At 46.8% G+C, this 19,739-nt stretch overlaps 1 protein-coding gene and 1 long non-coding RNA gene across 5 annotated transcripts in view; one reads left to right on the top strand and one right to left on the bottom strand.

The window, feature by feature from the left end:
- Positions 1 to 19,739, bottom strand: part of LOC144109645 (uncharacterized) — a 255,642-nt gene that overhangs the window by 57,825 nt on the left and 178,078 nt on the right. The window lies entirely within an intron of this gene.
- On the top strand, positions 2,886 to 8,966 carry LOC144109578 (uncharacterized). The gene is made up of 2 exons (XM_077642401.1): positions 2,886 to 4,290; positions 4,536 to 8,966. Exons 1-2 carry the CDS (start codon positions 4,138 to 4,140, stop codon positions 5,463 to 5,465), a joined length of 1,083 nt encoding a protein of 360 aa, XP_077498527.1. The 5' UTR covers positions 2,886 to 4,137; the 3' UTR covers positions 5,466 to 8,966.

A 19,739-nucleotide genomic window follows, 5' to 3' on the forward strand; every position in this document is an offset into this window, starting at 1 on the left:
CGTGTTGCAAAGCACCGTATGCTGCGACTTCGATGTGCAGCAGGTTAGGCCGAGCAACGCCTAGGGAGCGGTGAACTTCCCGCATGCTGGTGGGCCGCACATCACTAAGAAATGCCTCAGTAGCTTTGTGCAGTGTATTGTTGCTTGTAGTTTACAGATACACATGTTTATTGCCGCTTTTATGCATCGAATTATCATATATCAAACTGTTTCGCGATCTGCTTTAAGTTCGATATACCTGAATTCAAGTGTAGTGACGTTATTGGGCGTGTTTTTCGTGGAGCACATTTTCAAGACGGGCAAGTAAGGGTGCTTATATCATTTTGTGGAAGCTTTCATTATATGGCAGCAAGTATAGTTTAGAAAGCCGCAGGATAGTCTCCTCATTGTTTTAGGCGATTTTTGTGACACACAAGTTTTAGCGAGAGAGCACATAACGACATAGCGGCTATAACAAAATATTGCATTGCATTGCGTGCCCACTTGCCAGCACCGCTGAATATAATTGCAGGCCGCAAGGTGATCACTGCTGACTAAACCTTGTTTTTCATGCAGGCAGCAAAACAGAGAAAAAGTTATTGAAGCTTTCAAGGACATTTACCCAATTCTGCAGACATGTCGCATTGGTTGAGATTGCGAGTTGTGAGCCCACACTATCATGAGGAGTGTCACGGCAGCTCAATTCCAACGCACTTGGTGTGGCCCGTCGCGTGGTAAAATCAATGGTGTCCTCTATGTGAAGTTTCTGGCCGGAATGTCAAGTTTTGTGATTCACCCCGACCAGACAAGTTTTCGTCAAACTCTTTGTTTCATCAGCTAATTTTTTGTGTGCTCAGTGTTCAACCTGTACGCATAATTGCCTTGGTAATCTCCTTCATGTTCCATGTCATGATTGTTGCAAGTTGCAATGAAACATGCACTGTCGAATTTAAGAAACTTTATTTACTTTAACGAAAAATGTGCTATGTGTGTGACTCTATTGTGTTTTTTCCCCCTAATAAACGTGTTCATCAACCTTTAGACATGCTCCTCTGAGCTATTTTTTGATGTACTACTGTAGTGAACTTTCCGATGAAGAGCACGTACAAAGAGTTGATAACTTTTAAACTTATACTATGTGATGTTGGGGACTTGCAGAATAACGCTTAAATCTCATTATATTACTTATGCCCTCACACTAGGCAATTTTATCTCTCTTTTGAATCAAATGGCACTGCCATCTAACCTCAGTAACCGTCTCATACACAGGACCATATTATGTGGTTAGGTTCTAATGACTTTCGCCACCGAGTGAGTTTAGGGAAGTCATTTGTATTCGAGCTCGAACCGAATGTGCACTGTGGACACCAGATGTGCACATGTTGCTTGTAGGTTACAGATAAACATGCTTATTGTCGCTTTTATGTATCGAATTATCATATATCAAACTGTTTCGCGATTTGCTTTGAGTTCGATATACAGTCGAACCTCGATGTAACGAACCTAAATGTAACGAAATTCGGAATGTAACGCATTTTTTTCATTCCCCAATCACTTCCCCATTGAAAACCATGTATTTTTTTTCGCAATTTAACGAAGTAATATTGTGCCGTGCTTTCGATGTAACGAAGTCTCCGCATCGCATGCATGTGCCAGGAGCGACCTTGACAATCGGTTGAGAGCTAAAACCTCAGCCGAGACAAAACGCATTTTGTATTTGCCCTTTTACGCGCCAATTTTGCCGGCAGTCTGGGAATCTTCGAGCAAAACATGATGATGATAGGAACGAACCGCCGCGCCATCTGTCGTGCGCATGCAAAACCCGCGGCACGGACGTTTCAGGACGCGTCACGACATGGCGCCACTGGCCAGTCGGAGACTCGGAACGTGAAAGCGCAAACCGGAAATACGCGTGCATGAGGCCTAAGGAGGCTGCCAAAGCGAGTCACTCTGTTGTTGAGCGAGCTCGCTTTGCTAAAGCCTACAAACAGCAGCAGCGTTTCTTCGACTTGGCTCCGTTCATCGTGCAGTGCGTTTTTTTTTGCTGCCAAAGCGAGTCACTCTGTTGTTGAACGAGCTAGCTTTGCTGAAGCCTACAAACAGCAGCAGCGTTTCTTCGACTTGGCTCCGTTCATCGTGCAGTGCGTTTTTTTGCTGCCAAAGCGAGTCACTCTATTGTTGAGCGAGCTCGCTTTGTTGAAGCCTACGAACAGGAGCAGCATTTCTTCGACTTGGCTCCGTTCATTGTGCAGTGCGTTTTCTGTCCAAAATGGGCGCTCCTCGCAAGAGAAAAGTTTTGTCTATGGACGTGAAAGCCAACATCATCACTGAAGTAATGAATGGCGAAAAGAAGAAGACTGTTGCGAAAAGGTATGGACTTTCGCAGAGTTCACTGTCAATGATTTTGAAATTGAAAGACAGCATTATGACTGCTGCTAGTGCAGGTGGCTCGGGCCTGCAGCGGAAAAGATTAAAGGAGGCAAGCTACGTCGACGTAGAAAAGCCCTCTTCAAATGGTTTTTGGATATGCGTGCCAAAAACATGCCATTGAGCGGGGCCATTCTAAGACAGAAGGACCTGAACTTCGCTTGCATTCTTGGTTGCGACAACTTCAAGGCCAGCAGCGGGTGGCTGCAACGATTTAATGAGAGGCACAGCATTGTTGGAAAGGTGGCCAGCGGCGAGTCGGCAGACGCGAACGAGATTAGAGCAGCCAACTGGCTGCGTGATCATGTCCCGGGCATATTGGCACGTTTCGACTTCGCCGACATTTACAATGCCGACGAGACGGCATTTTTCTATCGGCTGTTGCCAAAAAAAACACTGCCTCTGCGAAATGAAAAGTGCCATGGTGGCAAACACAGTAAGCAGCGTTTGACTTTTAACATGAATGGCAGTGATAAACGCGTGCCATTCGTAATTGGAACAAGTGAGAAGCCGCGCTGCTTTAGCGGCATGAAAACAATGCCGGTGAAATACACGTCAAACACGAAGGCGTGGATGACACAGCATTTGTTCACTAAATGGCTCAAGGACTTCGATGCTGAAATGCGCAAGCAGGAAGAAGCATCTGCCTACTTGTGGACAATTTCTCCGCGCATCATATTCAAGACTGTGCGCTCACTAACGTTCAGCTGGAATATTTTCCCGCAAATTGCACCTCCCTGATACAACCACTGGACCGGGGTATTATTAACAGCGTCAAGTGCTCGTACCGCAAGCGGGTCATTGAAAGGCTGCTGCTCAACATAGAGCTCAAAAGAGAGACCAAAATCGACAGGTTCATTGGCCCTGGAGAAGCTATCGCGGTCATGGGAGTCGACGAGCAGCGAGATTATAACTAACTGCTTTAAAAAGGCGGGCTTCAAAGAAAGCATGCACTCAAACCAAGAACTGCATTGCGAAGCGAATGACGACGACGAACGCATGCCATCCACCGCAGACGTCGGTGACTCGTGGCAGCAGCTCTGCGATCAGGGTGGTGCTCCCAGCGACGTGACGCTTGAGGACTTTGTTTTCAGCGACGCTTCTGCTCTTACAACCGAAGAGCTGGATGATGAGACAATAATTCAGAGTGTCACCGACACGGGAATGGAGGACGACGACTCTGACCAAAGCCACCTAGAAGAGGGAGAAGGCCCCCGAGCGACCTCCTCTCTTTGACCACTACGTCACGATCGAGGATGGCTGTGTCAGATGGGAGAAGCCCAGCCGGCGGTGCGCGCCTGTGCCGCAAACATGCTTATCCTTCTTGGCTTGGCTTGGCTGAGCGTGACTCTACGGCTCGCAAAAAAAATATTGCAGGGTCGTGCATAGGAACGCAGTCTTTATGTTTCCCGTTCAATTTTAGACAGTTTTGTAATTATGAATACAAATCAAAACACATAAACCTTTAACTGACAATAATATTGGAGTATACAGCGAATCATATATGTATATATAATCCTAATATTTGGGCCGCCCGCTGGTTTGAGCGAAGTTGTGTCAGTTGCTGGCAACACTTATTCAGGCAGCAGGCGGCGAGAACCACGTTTTTACCATGTTTTTGACAGCATCACAGCATCGGTAAGCATGGCGCGTCGTAAGCGATCGTAAGTCAAGCTTACGAAGTTGCTGCTGGTTGTTTGTGTGCTACTCTTCACCCGTTCGAATGCAAGAATGCCTGGCTCATGCTGTGCACCCAACTGCAAGTCAAATTATGACGGCGGCCCAAGTGTCCGAATGCACAGGTTTCCTACTGACCCGACGATGCGGGCAGCATGGACCACAGCTGTCCCGCGGGGAGACTTCTTGCCAACAAAGTACACAGTGGTAAGCATTGCTTTTTGTGTTGTTATATGGTGTTCTGAGACGAAAAGCTTTCGTCGTGCGGTTTATCCGCTGACGGTTGCTAATGCATGATTTCGGTTACGCACGGTACCATCATAACGCACGTGTTGACGATCTTTATTGCTTCCGCAGCAGAGACAAAGGGTCTCTCTGAGCTTGTCGGCGCGTTCGTTAATGCCATCTCTTGTCCAGTTACATGCTCATTTGATTGTATTATTTTATTTCAGCTCTGTGAAAAGCATTTTTTGCCAACGGACTACTTGAAAACAACTGCCTACACAGATATCAAAACTGGAAAAGTTGTGGAAGTTCCGCTGAAAACCATTCGCGTGAATCAAACTGCACTTGCAAGTTTGTTTCCGAAGTGCTCCGCATATTTATCTCGACCACAAGCGTCGGTTCGAGAAGCACCAGAACAGAAAAGGATACGCTTGGAAGATGCTTCAATGCAAGAGGCAATACTGCTTTCGAAGCAGACTCAAGCTGAAGAGGAGGCCAAAAACAGGATAAATGGTTTCTCCGATTTTCTCGACGCTTTGCCAAGCCTTCAAAATTCCAACTTCTGGACTATTATCAACAAGGATGGGAAGGTTTTCTTGGATCTGACCCTTGATTCTGCTCCTGCAGTCCGTTCGTCGGTGATTGTGTCATCGGACCTTCGCGTAGAAGTGTTTTTTGGTGAAACTCGCCTGAGCAAATGTGGTGAGGTGCTTGTGCCTGAAAAGCTTTGTGATCTAAGAGATTTGAAAAGAGTGCTACAGATGATTGAAGACAGTCACAGGAATATCTCCACTGAGCCTTCTGAGAAGATTCGTCATCTTCAATTGGTAGCAACTTTACTGGATGAAGTGAGTGATGAACATTCTGCATGCAAGTTGCAAGAATGGCATTTCGAGGTACTGAAATTCTTCAAAAGCCAAGTAGATCTTGTTTTAAACAATGCTAACCGATATCCCCCAGATTTTTTAGTTTTTGCAAGCCTTTTGTTCACGATTTCACCTCACGCTTACAAATTTTTGAGAAGCTCAATGAAACTTAAGTTGCCCCACCCTGACACAGTCAGAAGGCTTTGTTCATCATATGATGCAAGTCCTGCAACAGAGCAACAGGAATCTTTCTTATGCGAAGCGGGTTGTGAACACATACAAAGAGCATGAACGGACAGTGACTTTAATGATAGACGAAGTGCACCTTCAAGCATATTTTGATTACAAGGCTGGTTTCGTGACAGGTGCTGCTGTTAACTCCTCAAGCCCTGCAAAAACAGCCCATGTATTCATGATCCAGAGCCTGCTTTCTTCAAACAAAGATGTTGTACACATTCTACCTGTTGCACAAATTGATGCCAGGGTGCTGCATGACTTTCTTCAGAAACTTATTATTGATCTGGAGGCATCTGGTTTTAAAATCGTAGCACTATCAGACAACAATTCCATAAACAGGAAAGCTATGTCATTCTTTGCTAAGCCCGCAAGGCTCAGCATTGTGTACCAGCATCCTGCTGATCCATCACGCCCCCTATTTTTCGTCACAGATCCGGTTCACTTGATTAAGTGCATTAGGAATAACTGGCTGAATCAGTGCAACATTGGGAAGTGCATGTACTTTCCTGACCCAAAAAGTACTGATGCAAAACCAAAGATACTTACAGCACCCTTTAAAGTGTTGTGTCAGGTTCACGAAGCCGAGAAAAATGACCTTTTACAGGTAGCGCCAACGCTTACCTTAAAGGCATTGAACCCGTCAAACATGGAGCGCCAAAATGTTAAACTGGCCCTGAAGATTTTTAACTTATCGACTGTTGCTGCTCTTAACACAGCTTCATTCCTGCATGCACAGGAAACGTCCAAATACATTGACACCATATTGACTTGGTGGAATGTGATAAATGTCAAAACGCCAAAAAAAGGAGAACGGCTTCGAGATGAGTTGCAAGGCCCAATAACATCATCCTCATGCCCTCAGCTTGAATTCTTGAGCAGAATAGTTCACTGGCTTGACCACTGGGCAAGCCTCAAGCATGACAATGGCCGCCTGACGCGAGAAACACACTCTGCTTTGAGCCACACTACCCGTGCCTTGCACGAACTCGCCGTGTATTGTTTGGAAGAGCTTGGTTTTAGTTATGTGCTCTTGGGAAAATTCCAAACTGACAGCCTTGAGGATCGCTTTGGCAAGTAACGGCAACTGTCAGGGGCCAACTACCACGTGTCCATCAGGCAAATATATGAGTCGGAGAACAAGTTGCGTTTGCAAAAAGTTCTAGATTTGCCTGAGTTGGACATGGTGCAAGCCTCAAGTCAGTCAAGTGCGTCAAAGGTAGATGTAGATGTACACTCATTGCAAGATCAATTTTGTGTTGCCGTGGCTGATCCTGACATTGAGGCAAAAGCTTCGAGGCTGCCAGCGGTAACATATGTCGCTGGCTATTGCGCCCATGCAGCTTTAAAGAAACTAGCATGCACATCCTGCAGGGAAAACCTTGTCCTGCAAGATGTAGACCTAGATAATGCAGACAATGCATTGATCGCAAACATGTCGAGAGGAGGACTCAAGTTCCCACGAGCCACTGTTGTGAACGCTGTGCTTTTCACAGAAATTGTACTGGACAAGCTCAGGGCCCCAGAATATTCCACGCAGTTTTTTAGCCTTCCTAGGCAGAAGGATGCTCTTGTTGCCCTTGTATTTTCAGCCCTTGGAGACATTGACGACCTAGATGTGTGCGATTTTGGTCACACAGCAAAGGAAGTGATGGAGCTTGTCATAAGTGCTGCAGCGAATACACCACTGAACAATTTGTGCCGCAGAGAAAATGATAAATTGTCCCATGCCAAGAATGAGCGGAAACTAAAAAAATTGAAGGCCTTAGGAATGCTGCTCTTTTGTTGTCTAGTATTTATGTGGTTCTGTTTTGTTTAGCTATGTGTATGCTTGTGCTTATGGACTCTGTAAAAATTGTCTACGGCATTTATAGCTTGGCAAAACTAAAAAACAAGTGGTTTTTGACTGCAAAGAACCACGAAGCACCAGTCATTTCTGTGCCACTTCTAAGTGTTCTTCTGTAGAAGTAAAATATTGATTTGGCTAGGATGCTATTAATGAAAAGTGGCAATTGTTTTCAACCATAATCAGTGCAACGCGCACTGGCTGTGCCTGTGCGCAATGATTATGGTTTAAAAAAATTGCCTGCGCCAGTCCCAGCGTTCGTGGCACAAGGCTAGGCGTGGCGGATGGGCGAAGCCGACTTGCAGGCCCATCGCACTGGCGTGACGTCACGCCGCCTTGCGCAGGCCTTGAAGTTGTCTAGGTGGCTTTGCTCTGACCAAGACGCCCATGTGGCAAGCAGCACGCCTACTCCGACGCAAGTCATGGATGCGCTGGATGTATTGCATGCGTACGCAGGCACGCAGTCACATGAACAGGCCTTGGTAGCCCTGTCAACATACGAGCGCCTTATAACGCCGACGCTTATTAAAAAGCGGCAGATGAAGTTAACGGAGTTCTTTGCTGCCACATGAACTGGGTCGACTGCACGTACTCCAAAGTTCCAATAAACATTTTTTGCATTCATGAAATGGCGTCGTAATTCCATAACACGACCATTGAGTTAATAAGCCGAATTTTCTTGCAGCATCCGCTTTATTATTTTTTTGCGTGCGATGTCCTCGTAGAAAAATGACTTCAGTGTTGACAAATTTTAATGGAGCTAGTATGGCCGTCCATTTAAAATGGTTGAGCGGCGAAAAAAAAAGTGCCCTGGTCGAATACAGCAAATAAAAAGTGCAGAAGCTGTCAGTCACAGCAGTCACAGCAAATCCGCCGCCTTGGTGACGCAGGTTTTCTGGCTGACGTGCTGACTGCAGTTGGTGAGTCGATGCAGCAGAAGATAAAAAACCAGAACAAACGTGATTCCGGGAATGAAAGAATGGAGGGGAAGAAAGTTGAAGTGGTGCCCTATCTTCACGGTGTTTCGCATAATCTGAAGAAAGTGGCACAACGGCACGGCGTGACGGCAGTTTTCTCTGCACCCTGTAAGCTGTCTGGTTTATGTTCACGTATCGCGATGGCCAGTGAGGGGAGGAAGCCCAAGAGCTGCACTGTGAAGCATGCCAACAAGTTCGTTGCTTGTTCGACTCGTGTTGTTTACAAGTTACCCCTATCATGTGGTAGAGTGTACACGGGCCAAACTGGTAGATGCGTTAATGACCGGGCACGAGAACATAACAATTCCCTGAGAAATTTATCTGATCAGAATAATCTCCCACGTCACTGCAGGAGTTGCAAAGACTGCGTTCCAGCTTTTAACAACGTCAGTCATCGGAAAAGGAAAAAACAGGGAGGAGAGGGAAATCCTGGAGGCATACCATATTAGGTTGCAAGGCAGTGACACATGCGTCAGTGCACCGTCTTTATTTCTCACTGACAAGGAATTTAGATTCCTGAGCAAAAGTGTACGAGTGCAAGGTTGACAGGCAAATTATGTTTTTTGTGCTTTTGTGCTTTTTGTTTGTTTTTTGTTTGCCAATTATGGTGCGTGCATCCTCTCCTAGGTGATTCGCCACATAGGTTTTTTGTCTTTTAGGGGTTTTTGTGAGCCTGATACGCATGCGTCGTTTGGTGACCCAGGACGTTTCTCGATTAAACTTCAGTTGTCAGTCCAGCGTTGTCCTGTCTTCTTCTCCTGGTGTCCCGTTCTTTCGCTGGTGAAGTTATGTCTGATACACACCAACTAGCCCACATGGTTACCTTGTTACAGTTTAAGCCTCGAGCTTTTTCTCACAATCAGCTCGTCGTGGATGTGCACAGAAATAGCCGCGTCTTTGCTGCAGCATTTTTTCTATCCGAGACTGATCTACCGCCCGGAACGCCGCCGCGTCACTCTTCTCATATTTGCTTCCGGAAAAATAGTGTTCATAGGTGAGGCCTCTGTCCTGTACTTTTTCGCTCTGCTTTATACCCTTGTGGTTCTGATCATTTGTAATAAGGTAACACTATTGAGAAAATAATGCGTTCTTCTGTATATCGAACAGTTGGGACATTGCTTTGAAAGTCCCGTGCAAAAATGTAACACTGTACCACAATCTGCGTGCAGGGTGACAAAGAGCAATCTTATCACACCTGAACAAAATTACTGAAGAGATGCAATCTCACCCTAGGCATGTGCGTCAGTAAAGCCAGTTGTCACCTGGGCCACATGTCTTTATCATTGATTCCATAGAAGCCAGATTAAATGCAACAAGATGAAAAAACTCAAGTACCTAGCCTGTGAAATTTTCCCGTTTCACGCTTGTATACCCCTTGCTCTAAAGCAGATAGGCAGCTGCGCCTGAGCTGTTAGTGCTATGAAGGTCCTAAAAGACCCTTTCAAGTCCACTGCTATCATGCTATGCTCACCAAGTGCCGCTTCATATTTCACCCAAAAATGAACTGTTGCTAAGATTAAACCTTGGGCTCGAGCTCTTCATGAATTACCTGCCTTTTCTCCCACAGAAGACCGAGACAGCGAGGACAGGCCGAAATTTGTCTTCCTATGCGACGCATGCAGTGAGCTGTTTTCTGCGCAAGATCTTTTGGAGAAGCAAAGGTGACGCAAGCACGCACAGATGACACAGGGAAGGCACCGCTGCACCCACTGCCCCTATTCGAGCGATATAACGTAAAACAAGATCTGAACTCTCCCCTCGTTTTGGTTTCCTTATGCGAGGCTTGTATAGCTCTTGGCGAAAAGCAGATAGGTAACTGCGCCTGAGCTGCTAGTGGCTACGAGGGTCCCAAAAAGATTCGTTCACGTCCACTGCTATCAAGCTAAGCTAACCCATTCTCCTTCATGTCAGTTCACACAGAAACGAACTGTTACTAAGAAGAAACCTTGGGCGAATATGATTATACATTGGGCCCGAGCTCTTCACAAATTACCTGCTTTTTCTTCCAGAGATGGCCGAGACAGCGAAGGTCAGACAGAAATGTGTCTTATGCGACGCACGCGGTGAGCTCTTTTCCGCGCAAGATCACTTGGAGAAGCAAAGGCGGCGCAAGCACCCGCAGAGGACAAGGAAGGCACCGCTGTGACCACTGCCCCTATTTGAGTGATAAAATGTAAGACAAGATCTGAACTCTCCCCCCGTTTTGGTTTCATGTGAAGTTTTAATTTGGAGATAAATATGTTCGCCCCGATTAACCGCGGCTGACATGGTTCAAAACCGCCCGGACCCTACAACTTGATCGCTCGTGCAACCACGCCCACACCGACCACGGCGGGCCTCGTTCTGTGCGGGAAGGAACAGCACTCTGGCCGATACAAAGAGGCATCTATTGGGCAGCTAGCAACAACATACGCGAAGGAATCGAACTTGTCACACTCATCAGCACGGTTGCAAGCGAACGTTCGCCCAAGCTAGGGCAAGCAAGAAACTCCAAGGCCGGAAGGGACGAGATGCGGGAGAATGTTTCCAACACGAGGCAAGCCCTGGTGTCGGCGAGCGGAGCGCCGTGCCGAACAGTCAGTGCGCGTCGGGTTCCCAAGCCGAAAATCGGGCTCTATGACCCGCGCGCGCGCAGCAATCACACCGTCCGTGGCACTCGTTTTGCTGCGACGCCTTCCCTTGTTAGTTAAAATAACCAGAAACTAGGGACGACCCATCGCGGCAAGGAAACCTAGAGGGACGAATGCCCACAGTTAATATAGATACACCTGCGACTTGCGACCAACAATTAAGGTGTTTCAATATTTAAATTCAAGAAGGGCAGGAAGAGGTGAGGGAAATAGCTGGGTGTTACAGCAGGAAAATGTTACAGCAGCTTGGTGTTGCACTATTTTCAAGAAATACTCCATTTCTTTCTTCTCTCCTTCCGGACGAAGTAGAGTTGATGAGAGGCAGATCCATGGCCCCGTGTGGTAGCATATATGCATGCTGTGGGCTTCTTCGTTTTTCTTAACTGCGGCTTCAGTGGGGCTGACATGCTCACAGTGTGTGCTCTGCCCTCCTCATTTCGTTCATTTCCACCAAGAACGGATGTGACTGGACACGAGCAGACCCACACGGGCGAGCGTCCCTTCGTTTGCCATGTCTGCCAGAAGGGCTTCACTCAGCAAGTCTCAACCTCCACCAGCTCGGCCACTCTGGGGAAAGGGCAGCGCTTCAGCGAAGTGGCTCACCTGGCTACTCATCAGAGGGTGCAGCACTGTGTGGACGGCGGGGCTAAATCCCAGCTGTCTACCTGCTGCGGAAAGGGGTTAACCCAGTAGGGCCACCTCAACAGACACCTGACTAAGCACAGGGGGGAGAGACCCCACGCCTACTCACACTGCAGGAAGAGGTTCACTGAACGGGGTCACGCCCAGGGACATGAGAGGCTGGCGCACGGCCGCCAGTACCAGCTGCACTACCCGCACTGCATGCAGGAAAGGATGCTGGGACATGGCCCATATGAGAATACACGTACGCACATGTCAAGGCTCTGCTAGGGACGGCCAACCACAGTACAGCTGTGAGTGAGAGACCGAGTGCAGGTGGAGGCATGTGAAAGCGAGGAAGTACACCAGTCGTAGAGGCGACGTGAAAGTAGTGTAAAACAAAAAAATTAAACGAAAAGCCAGAGAGTCATCCTAAGCAGTAGTTAGCAAGGAATAGACATGAGAGGACGCCCAGGACGCAGGACTAAACCCAGCAGCATTGAGAAGAGTCCACAGAGCGCAGATACGCACGAGGGCAAAAAATAGTTTCTTTTCAATGAACATATTATGCTGGCAATGTTTATTAGAACAGAAAAAAAATGACGTGAACCTTCATATATCCATATAGAGAAAGGGTATACGGACTGCACAGATAAAATTACGTGCAGAAAGCCCCGAACAGACAAAGAAAATCCCTTTGCCTGAGTTGCAGTTTACCTGTGTTGAGCCAAAGTGGAACATGAGGAAGAATAAAATTAAAAACTGGCACAGATTCTTATTTAGTAATAGCTCTCAGTCAATCCCAACTGCTTGAACTCTTTCTCGTGATGCATTTGAATTCAGTGCGATCATGCCTACGCACCTCTATAAGCACAGTGAAGGTGCATTTGTTTCCGCTGACTATAGGCGGCTTGATATAGACTGTTTTCCTTGTTCGTAAACTGATCTTAGTGTATTGGCCCTTGCCCCGTTGTCGGTGTTGTTCTGATCTAAAAGTGGTGCTTGATACTGCTTGCCTTGTTTCATTAACAGGTGTAGTTCTGCATGCGCCAAAAAAGTACGAGACGAGTGGGGATTGGCAGGACGATTCATTTTGCACCACATTCAACATTCACTGTTTTGTTATTTCACACTTGTTTTGAAAGCGTGTCTCACGATGCTGTTCTCGCACTGTTTTCATTGGATTGTCCGCTGTTGTTTAGCATTTGGTGTTCACTGAGTTCGCACTGCACTCTGTGCTCTCTTGCAAACAAGATTTCACAATGCAACTCAGCAAGTTTGGCATTTGAGCTATTCTAGTTTTTACTACTGTTTATGGTTGTGGTTATAAACACTTCATGCGGTTCCCCAGCAAGAATGGAAACTGAAGACCTTAGCAATATACAGCCTCAGACGCAGAACACAACACCCCAAACCCCTGTTCAATGCCCTCCACCTGAAACAAATTTTGAAGAGCCCACTCTCCAACAAATATGGCCCAAATCCAGGCACAGATGCAAGCTATGACAAAAATCCCTCCAAATGCAGCAGCAAATCTCCGCTATAAAAGGAATCAACTCTAAAATCCAAGTTGTAACGCAGGGAGTCAGGAAATGCGCAAAACTGACAACCCCCGGGCTGAAGCCCACAGAAGACACAAAAGCGTGGCTGACGTCAGCGATTGTGAATCTGTTGCCAGCAGTAATAATGCCCCCCCCCCGTAAACAAGCACCAAGCCACTTAGAAAATGGAATTGTAGAACCTTCAAAAATAAGGACAGTTCCTTGCTTATGTTCATTCAAGAGTCTCCTATACCCCCAGATATAATCTGTCTCCTTTAAACACGCGTGGCTCCTTACTTTCGTGGATATTATACAATGGCACATACGGACTCGCCGAGAGTAGCTACTCTAGTGGCCAAATCAGTTACCACAGTCTCGCATCAACTCCCCTTCATAGATATTAACCATGTTCTAGTTGAAGTTATGCCGCAAAAGAGGGGAAAACAGAGCACCTTTATCCTAAATCTCTACATCCCTTCAAGCCGCAAGAAGGAAGACTTTCTGCCTATACTAACAGAATTTGTCAGAATAGCCCAGGACAACCCCTTGGTGCTTCTGGGAGACATGAATGCAAGACAGCTCCTGGGGCTACATAAGCGACTCTCAAAAAGGTGAAAATCTACTTGAAGCTGTGGAAATGCTAGGTTTAGGGCTCGTCACTGATACTACCGCTCCCACCAGAACAGTATTAGCCGAAATACCTGCCCAGGCCTCACCTGAATTAAGAACATTAATTATGCAACCTGGACTAATTTAGAGGAATCCTTGGGAAGCGACCACAAGATCAGAAGTCTCTCTATACCAACTGCCAGAATCAGAAGAGGTCTGGAAAATGTACAGATCACGGAATGGAAAAAATTAACAGAATGCCCGCCGCCAGAAGGAGGCATTAAAAATATTCAAGAGTGGACTCAACTAATCAAAGATGCCCACTCAAGCAACACAAAAACCATCCAACAGACCATAGAAGCACCGGAAGTAGATCGCCACCTATTGCATATATGGGAGACTCGAAAAGGCCTCACTAATCGCAGGAAAAAGCGGTGTCTCAATAGAAAACTACAACTACGAATTGCTGAGATTACACAGCAAGCGCAAGCATATGCTATACAGCTATCTAGACAAAAGCGGTCTGAGTTTTGCGCTTCCCTGAAAGGCACCCTAAGCACAGCACAGACATGGACGATCTCATCAGAGGGTGCAGCACTGTGTGGACGGCGGGGCTAAATCCCAGCTGTGTACCTGCTGCGGAAAGGGGTTAACCCAGTAGGGCCACCTCAACAGACACCTGACTAAGCACAGGGGGGAGAGACCCCACGCCTGCTCACACTGCAGGAAGAGGTTCACTGAACGGGGTCACGCCCAGAGACATGAGAGGCTGGCGCACGGCCGCCAGTACCAGCTGCACTACCCGCACTGCATGCAGGAAAGGATGCTGGGACATGGCCCATATGAGAATACACGTACGCACATGTCAAGGCTCTGCTAGGGACGGCCAACCACAGTACAGCTGTGAGTGAGAGACTGAGTGCAGGTGGAGGCATGTGAAAGCGAGGAAGTACACCAGTCGTAGAGGCGACGTGAAAGTAGTGTAAAACAAAAAAAATAAACGAAAAGCCAGAGAGTCATCCTAAGCAGTAGTTAGCAAGGAATAGACATGAGAGGACACCCAGGACGCAGGACTAAACACAGCAGCATTGAGAAGAGTCCACAGAGCGCAGATACGCACGAGGGCAAAAAATAGTTTCCTTTCAATGAACATATTATGCTGGCAATGTTTATTAGAACAGAAAAAAAATGACGTGAACCTTCATATATCCATATAGAGAAAGGGTATACGGACTGCACAGATAAAATTACGTGCAGAAAGCCCCGAACAGAAAAAGAAAATCCCTTTGCCTGAGTTGCAGTTTACCTGTGTTGAGCCAAAGTGGAACATGAGGAAGAATAAAATTAAAAACTGGCACAGATTCTTATTTAGTAATAGCTCTCAGTCAATCCCAACTGCTTGAACTCTTTCTCGTGATGCATTTGAATTCAGTGCGATCATGCCTACGCACCGCTATAAGCACAGTGAAGGTGCATTTGTTTCCGCTGACTATATATAGGCGGCTTGATATAGACTGTTTTCCTTGTTCGTAAACTGATCTTAGTGTATTGGCCCTTGCCCCGTTGTCGGTGTTGTTCTGATCTAAAAGTGGTGCTTGATACTGCTTGCCTTGTTTCATTAACAGGTGTAGTTCTGCATGCGCGAAAAAAGTACGAGACGGGTGGGGATTGGCAGGACGATTCATTTTGCACCACATTCAACATTCACTGTTTTGTTATTTCACACTTGTTTTGAAAGCGTGTCTCACGATGCTGTTCTCGCACTGTTTTCATTGGATTGTCCGCTGTTGTTTTGCATTTGGTATTCACTGAGTTCGCACTGCACTCTGTGCTCTCTTGCAAACAAGATTTCACAATGCAACTCAGCAAGTTTGGCATTTGAGCTATTCTAGTTTTTACTACTGTTTATGGTTGTGGTTATAAACACTTCATGCGGTTCCCCAGCAAGAATGGAAACTGAAGACCTTAGCAATATACAGCCTCAGACGCAGAACACAACACCCCAAACCCCTGTTCAATGCCCTCCACCTGAAACAAATTTTGAAGAGCCCACTCTCCAACAAATATGGCCCAAATCCAGGCACAGATGCAAGCTATGACAAAAATCCCTCCAAATGCAGCAGCAAATCTCCGCTATAAAAGGAATCAACTCTAAAATCCAAGTTGTAACGCAGGGAGTCAGGAAATGCGCAAAACTGACAACCCCCGGGCTGAAGCCCACAGAAGACACAAAAGCGTGGCTGACGTCAGCGATTGTGAATCTGTTGCCAGCAGTAATAATGCCCCCCCCCCCCCGTAAACAAGCACCAAACCACTTAGAAAATGGAATTGTAGAACCTTCAAAAATAAGGACAGTTCCTTGCTTATGTTCATTCAAGAGTCTCCTATACCCCCAGATATAATCTGTCTCCTGGAAACACGCGTGGCTCCTTACTTTCGTGGATATTATACAATGGCGCATACGGACTCGCCGAGAGTAGCTACTCTAGTGGCCAAATCAGTTACCACAGTCTCACATCAACTCCCCTTCATAGATATTAACCATGTTCTAGTTGAAGTTATGCCGCAAAAGAGGGGAAAACAGAGCACCTTTATCCTAAATCTCTACATCCCTTCAAGCCGCAAGAAGGAAGACTTTCTGCCTATACTAACAGAATTTGTCAGAATAGCCCAGGACAACCCCTTGGTTCTTCTGGGAGACATGAATGCAAGACAGCTCCTGGGGCTACATAAGCGACTCTCAAAAAGGTGAAAATCTACTTGAAGCTGTGGAAATGCTAGGTTTAGGGCTCGTCACTGATACTACCGCTCCCACCAGAACAGTATTAGCCGAAATACCTGCCCAGGCCTCACCTGAATTAAGAACATTAATTATGCAACCTGGACTAATTTAGAGGAATCCTTGGGAAGCGACCACAAGATCAGAAGTCTCTCTATACCAACTGCCAGAATCAGAAGAGGTCTGGAAAATGTACAGATCACGGAATGGAAAAAATTAACAGAATGCCCGCCGCCAGAAGGAGGCATTAAAAATATTCAAGAGTGGACTCAACTAATCAAAGATGCCCACTCAAGCAACACAAAAACCATCCAACAGACCATAGAAGCACCGGAAGTAGATCGCCACCTATTGCATCTATGGGAGGCTCGAAAAGGCCTCACTAAACGCAGGAAAAAGCGGTGTCTCAATAGAAAACTACAACTACGAATTGCTGAGATTACACAGCAAGCGCAAGCATATGCTATACAGCTATCTAGACAAAAGTGGTCTGAGTTTTGCGCTTCCCTGAAAGGCACCCTAAGCACAGCACAGACATGGACGATCTTAAGATGCATGATTGACCCGAATAAGGCCAAATCAGTTACCAGACAAACTCTCCAAACAGTTGCCCATAAGTTTCAAGACACAGACCAAGACCTGATAGCAGCCATGCATCGCAAGTACATAGGAGAACACCCCTCCATGTACCCTGACCTACGAAGGACAAGAAAAGCCAAGCCCCTATAACGGCATCTGAATTTTATGCTGCAGCAAGAACGGCTCAGCGGAACACAGCACCGGGCGGAGACAAGGTTACCAAAGCCATAATTCGGAACCTCAGCAATGACCATCTGAAGGACCTAACAGACTACATTAACAAGGAATTATGGGAGGAAGGCCAGGTACCAGCTGAGTGGTGCCATGCGGACATCACTATGATTCCCAAGGCCGGAAAACCCCCGGCAGTAGAGTCCCTCTGCCCAATCTCCCTAACCTCCTGTGTGGGCAAACTGTATGAAAGAATCATACGCACCAGACTCCAGAACTATATAGAAGATAACTTTTACCCCTACACTATGGTGCGATTCCGAAAAGGCCTCTGTACACAAGATGCCCTCCTAAGGATTAGCGAAGAAGTCATTAATACAATACCCACCCATGGAGAAAACCCTTTTACCCTGGATTTAAAAGGAGCCTTTGACAACACCTCCCATCATGCTATCCTAGAGGAGCTGAGTGGTCTAAACTGTGGAGAGAGGATCTTTAACTACATCAAGGCTTTCCTTTCCAACAGAACTGCCACCATAGGCATTGGTGAAGTCCGTTCTCAACCCTCCTCTTCAATATTGCCATGCTAAAACTAGCAAGAAAGCTTCAAACGCTGCCCGACATAGGCTACACGGTCTATGCCGATGATATAACTCTATGGGCTACACACGGCTCCTTAGCCCAAAAAGAAGCCCTACAAGAAGCCATACACAGGGCTGAAGAATTTGCTGCAGAAAGTTGTCTGGAATGTGCCCCGGAGAAGTCTGAGGTCATTAGACTCCACAAACTACCTTACACATCCCCAGGAGAAGTTGAGCTTTTCCTGGGAGGACGCAAGATTAATGAAGCGGACAAGATCCGGATACTGGGGCTTTGGGTTCAAAGTAACCTCTTAACTTTTCAAAGTAAAACACTTAACTATGTCCAACCCGACATATGGGAGGTGGCCCTGACCAGTGAGGCCCTGGATCAGCAACTAAAGTTGGTTCAGCAAGTCTGGTCAGTCAGCGAAAGCCAGTGGCGCCTTTGACTAGGGGTGCCACCCAAGTTGCCCGAGCAACCTTCCCAAATTACAAAAAAAGTTTTATCTCTCTCTCTCTCAACGTCAATTTCAACTGAGGAAGTAGATTGCAGTGTCTGTGCAACGAACTCGCCGATGAACAGGGAGGTGCGTGGGCGAACATGCTGTCAGTGCAGTGACAGGTGTTGTGCGCACTGCGCTTCTTCGCCACCGGCGGAATCCAAGGCGCCATGGGCAATGACGCCAACGTCAGCATAGCCAAGCCCACGGTCAGCAAGTCTGTGCAGTGGGTGTCTGCAGCCACAGTTAGTGGGGTCGTGGGACATTTGGGTTTGGTTCCCGGCGAGCCCACAAGAGAAGGCGGTGGCGAAGGAGGGCGTCCTTTGCCGCGGCAGCATCCCCAGCGTCGTTGGGTGTGTCAATGGCACACTCATTGCCATTAAGGCGCCACAGGGCAATGCTGCATACAAGTCCGCCTTTTGGAGTCGCAAGGACTACTATGCCTTGAACACAATAATAGTGAGTACACTTTGCTCTCCGTTTTTGACTGCATATCTGGCTGCAAACTCGGGCCTCAACAGCGGAAGTTCACAACTAAGCTTGTGGTGCGCTTTGTCACAGGTCTGCGACTCCAACATGAAAATTATCACGTCGACCCCCGCTGCCCGGGACCGGATTACGACGCATTTTCATGGCGGTATTCTTGGCTGCGCCAGGAGGTGGAGCAAGGCCAGCTGGAAGATAGGGAATTTCTTCTGGGTAAGCAGTAAAAAAGCCCCACCTCAGTTACAAATATCGAGCTACCGCACATGTGTGGAAGCTGCAAAAACGAGGCAAGGCAGTTCGCTTATGAAAGCACATTACAATGCGATACAGAAGCCTCGCGTGAATTGTCGCCGCTCCGTTCATTGTTGCAGAAGAAACAGAACACGTACAAGTTTTGTTAAAATGCACATTTCCTGCAGAAGAAACCAAGACAGCAGTCTGTAAGACCCTTATTTCCTATACGAAATAGTTGTCGTTGATATCAGTATGAAGTTACAAGGCTGTTCTTACAACAGTGCTCCCTTAAACATCTAAATCTCACATAGTCTGCACTCCCATGATTGTCACATTCAGCAACGCTTAACTGTGGGCTTTTTGGTATGAATTAAGACATGATTTTGGGCTAGTCAGTTCCTAGTGAATGCCAAAAAAAAATCTGCGCGAAGACAACAGGACAAGAGGCACAAAGACGCACACACAAAACAGAACTTCCAACTGACTATTTTCTGAAAACAGGAGCGCTTATAAAGGCTATCCCCATGACAAACAAAGTACACAAGCAAACTCATTGTGTGCAGTGTGAAGACAGTATCAACAGAGCCATGTGTGATTAGTACCGATGGAAAGCCCCAATATGCCCATCTAAGAATTCGATCTTGCTTTGCTAGAGATAATGAAGGCGGACCGACGCAGTTGTCACCCCATTTGGAGGTGAAGTAAGCCTCGATAACCCCTCAGTTTTTGTTTTTGCCTGAGCACGAAACTGTCTTCTCCAGATAAAGACAACAAATT

The sequence above is a fragment of the Amblyomma americanum genome, chromosome 1 (genome assembly GCF_052857255.1).
Source record: "Amblyomma americanum isolate KBUSLIRL-KWMA chromosome 1, ASM5285725v1, whole genome shotgun sequence".
NCBI lineage: Eukaryota > Metazoa > Arthropoda > Arachnida > Ixodida > Ixodidae > Amblyomma > Amblyomma americanum.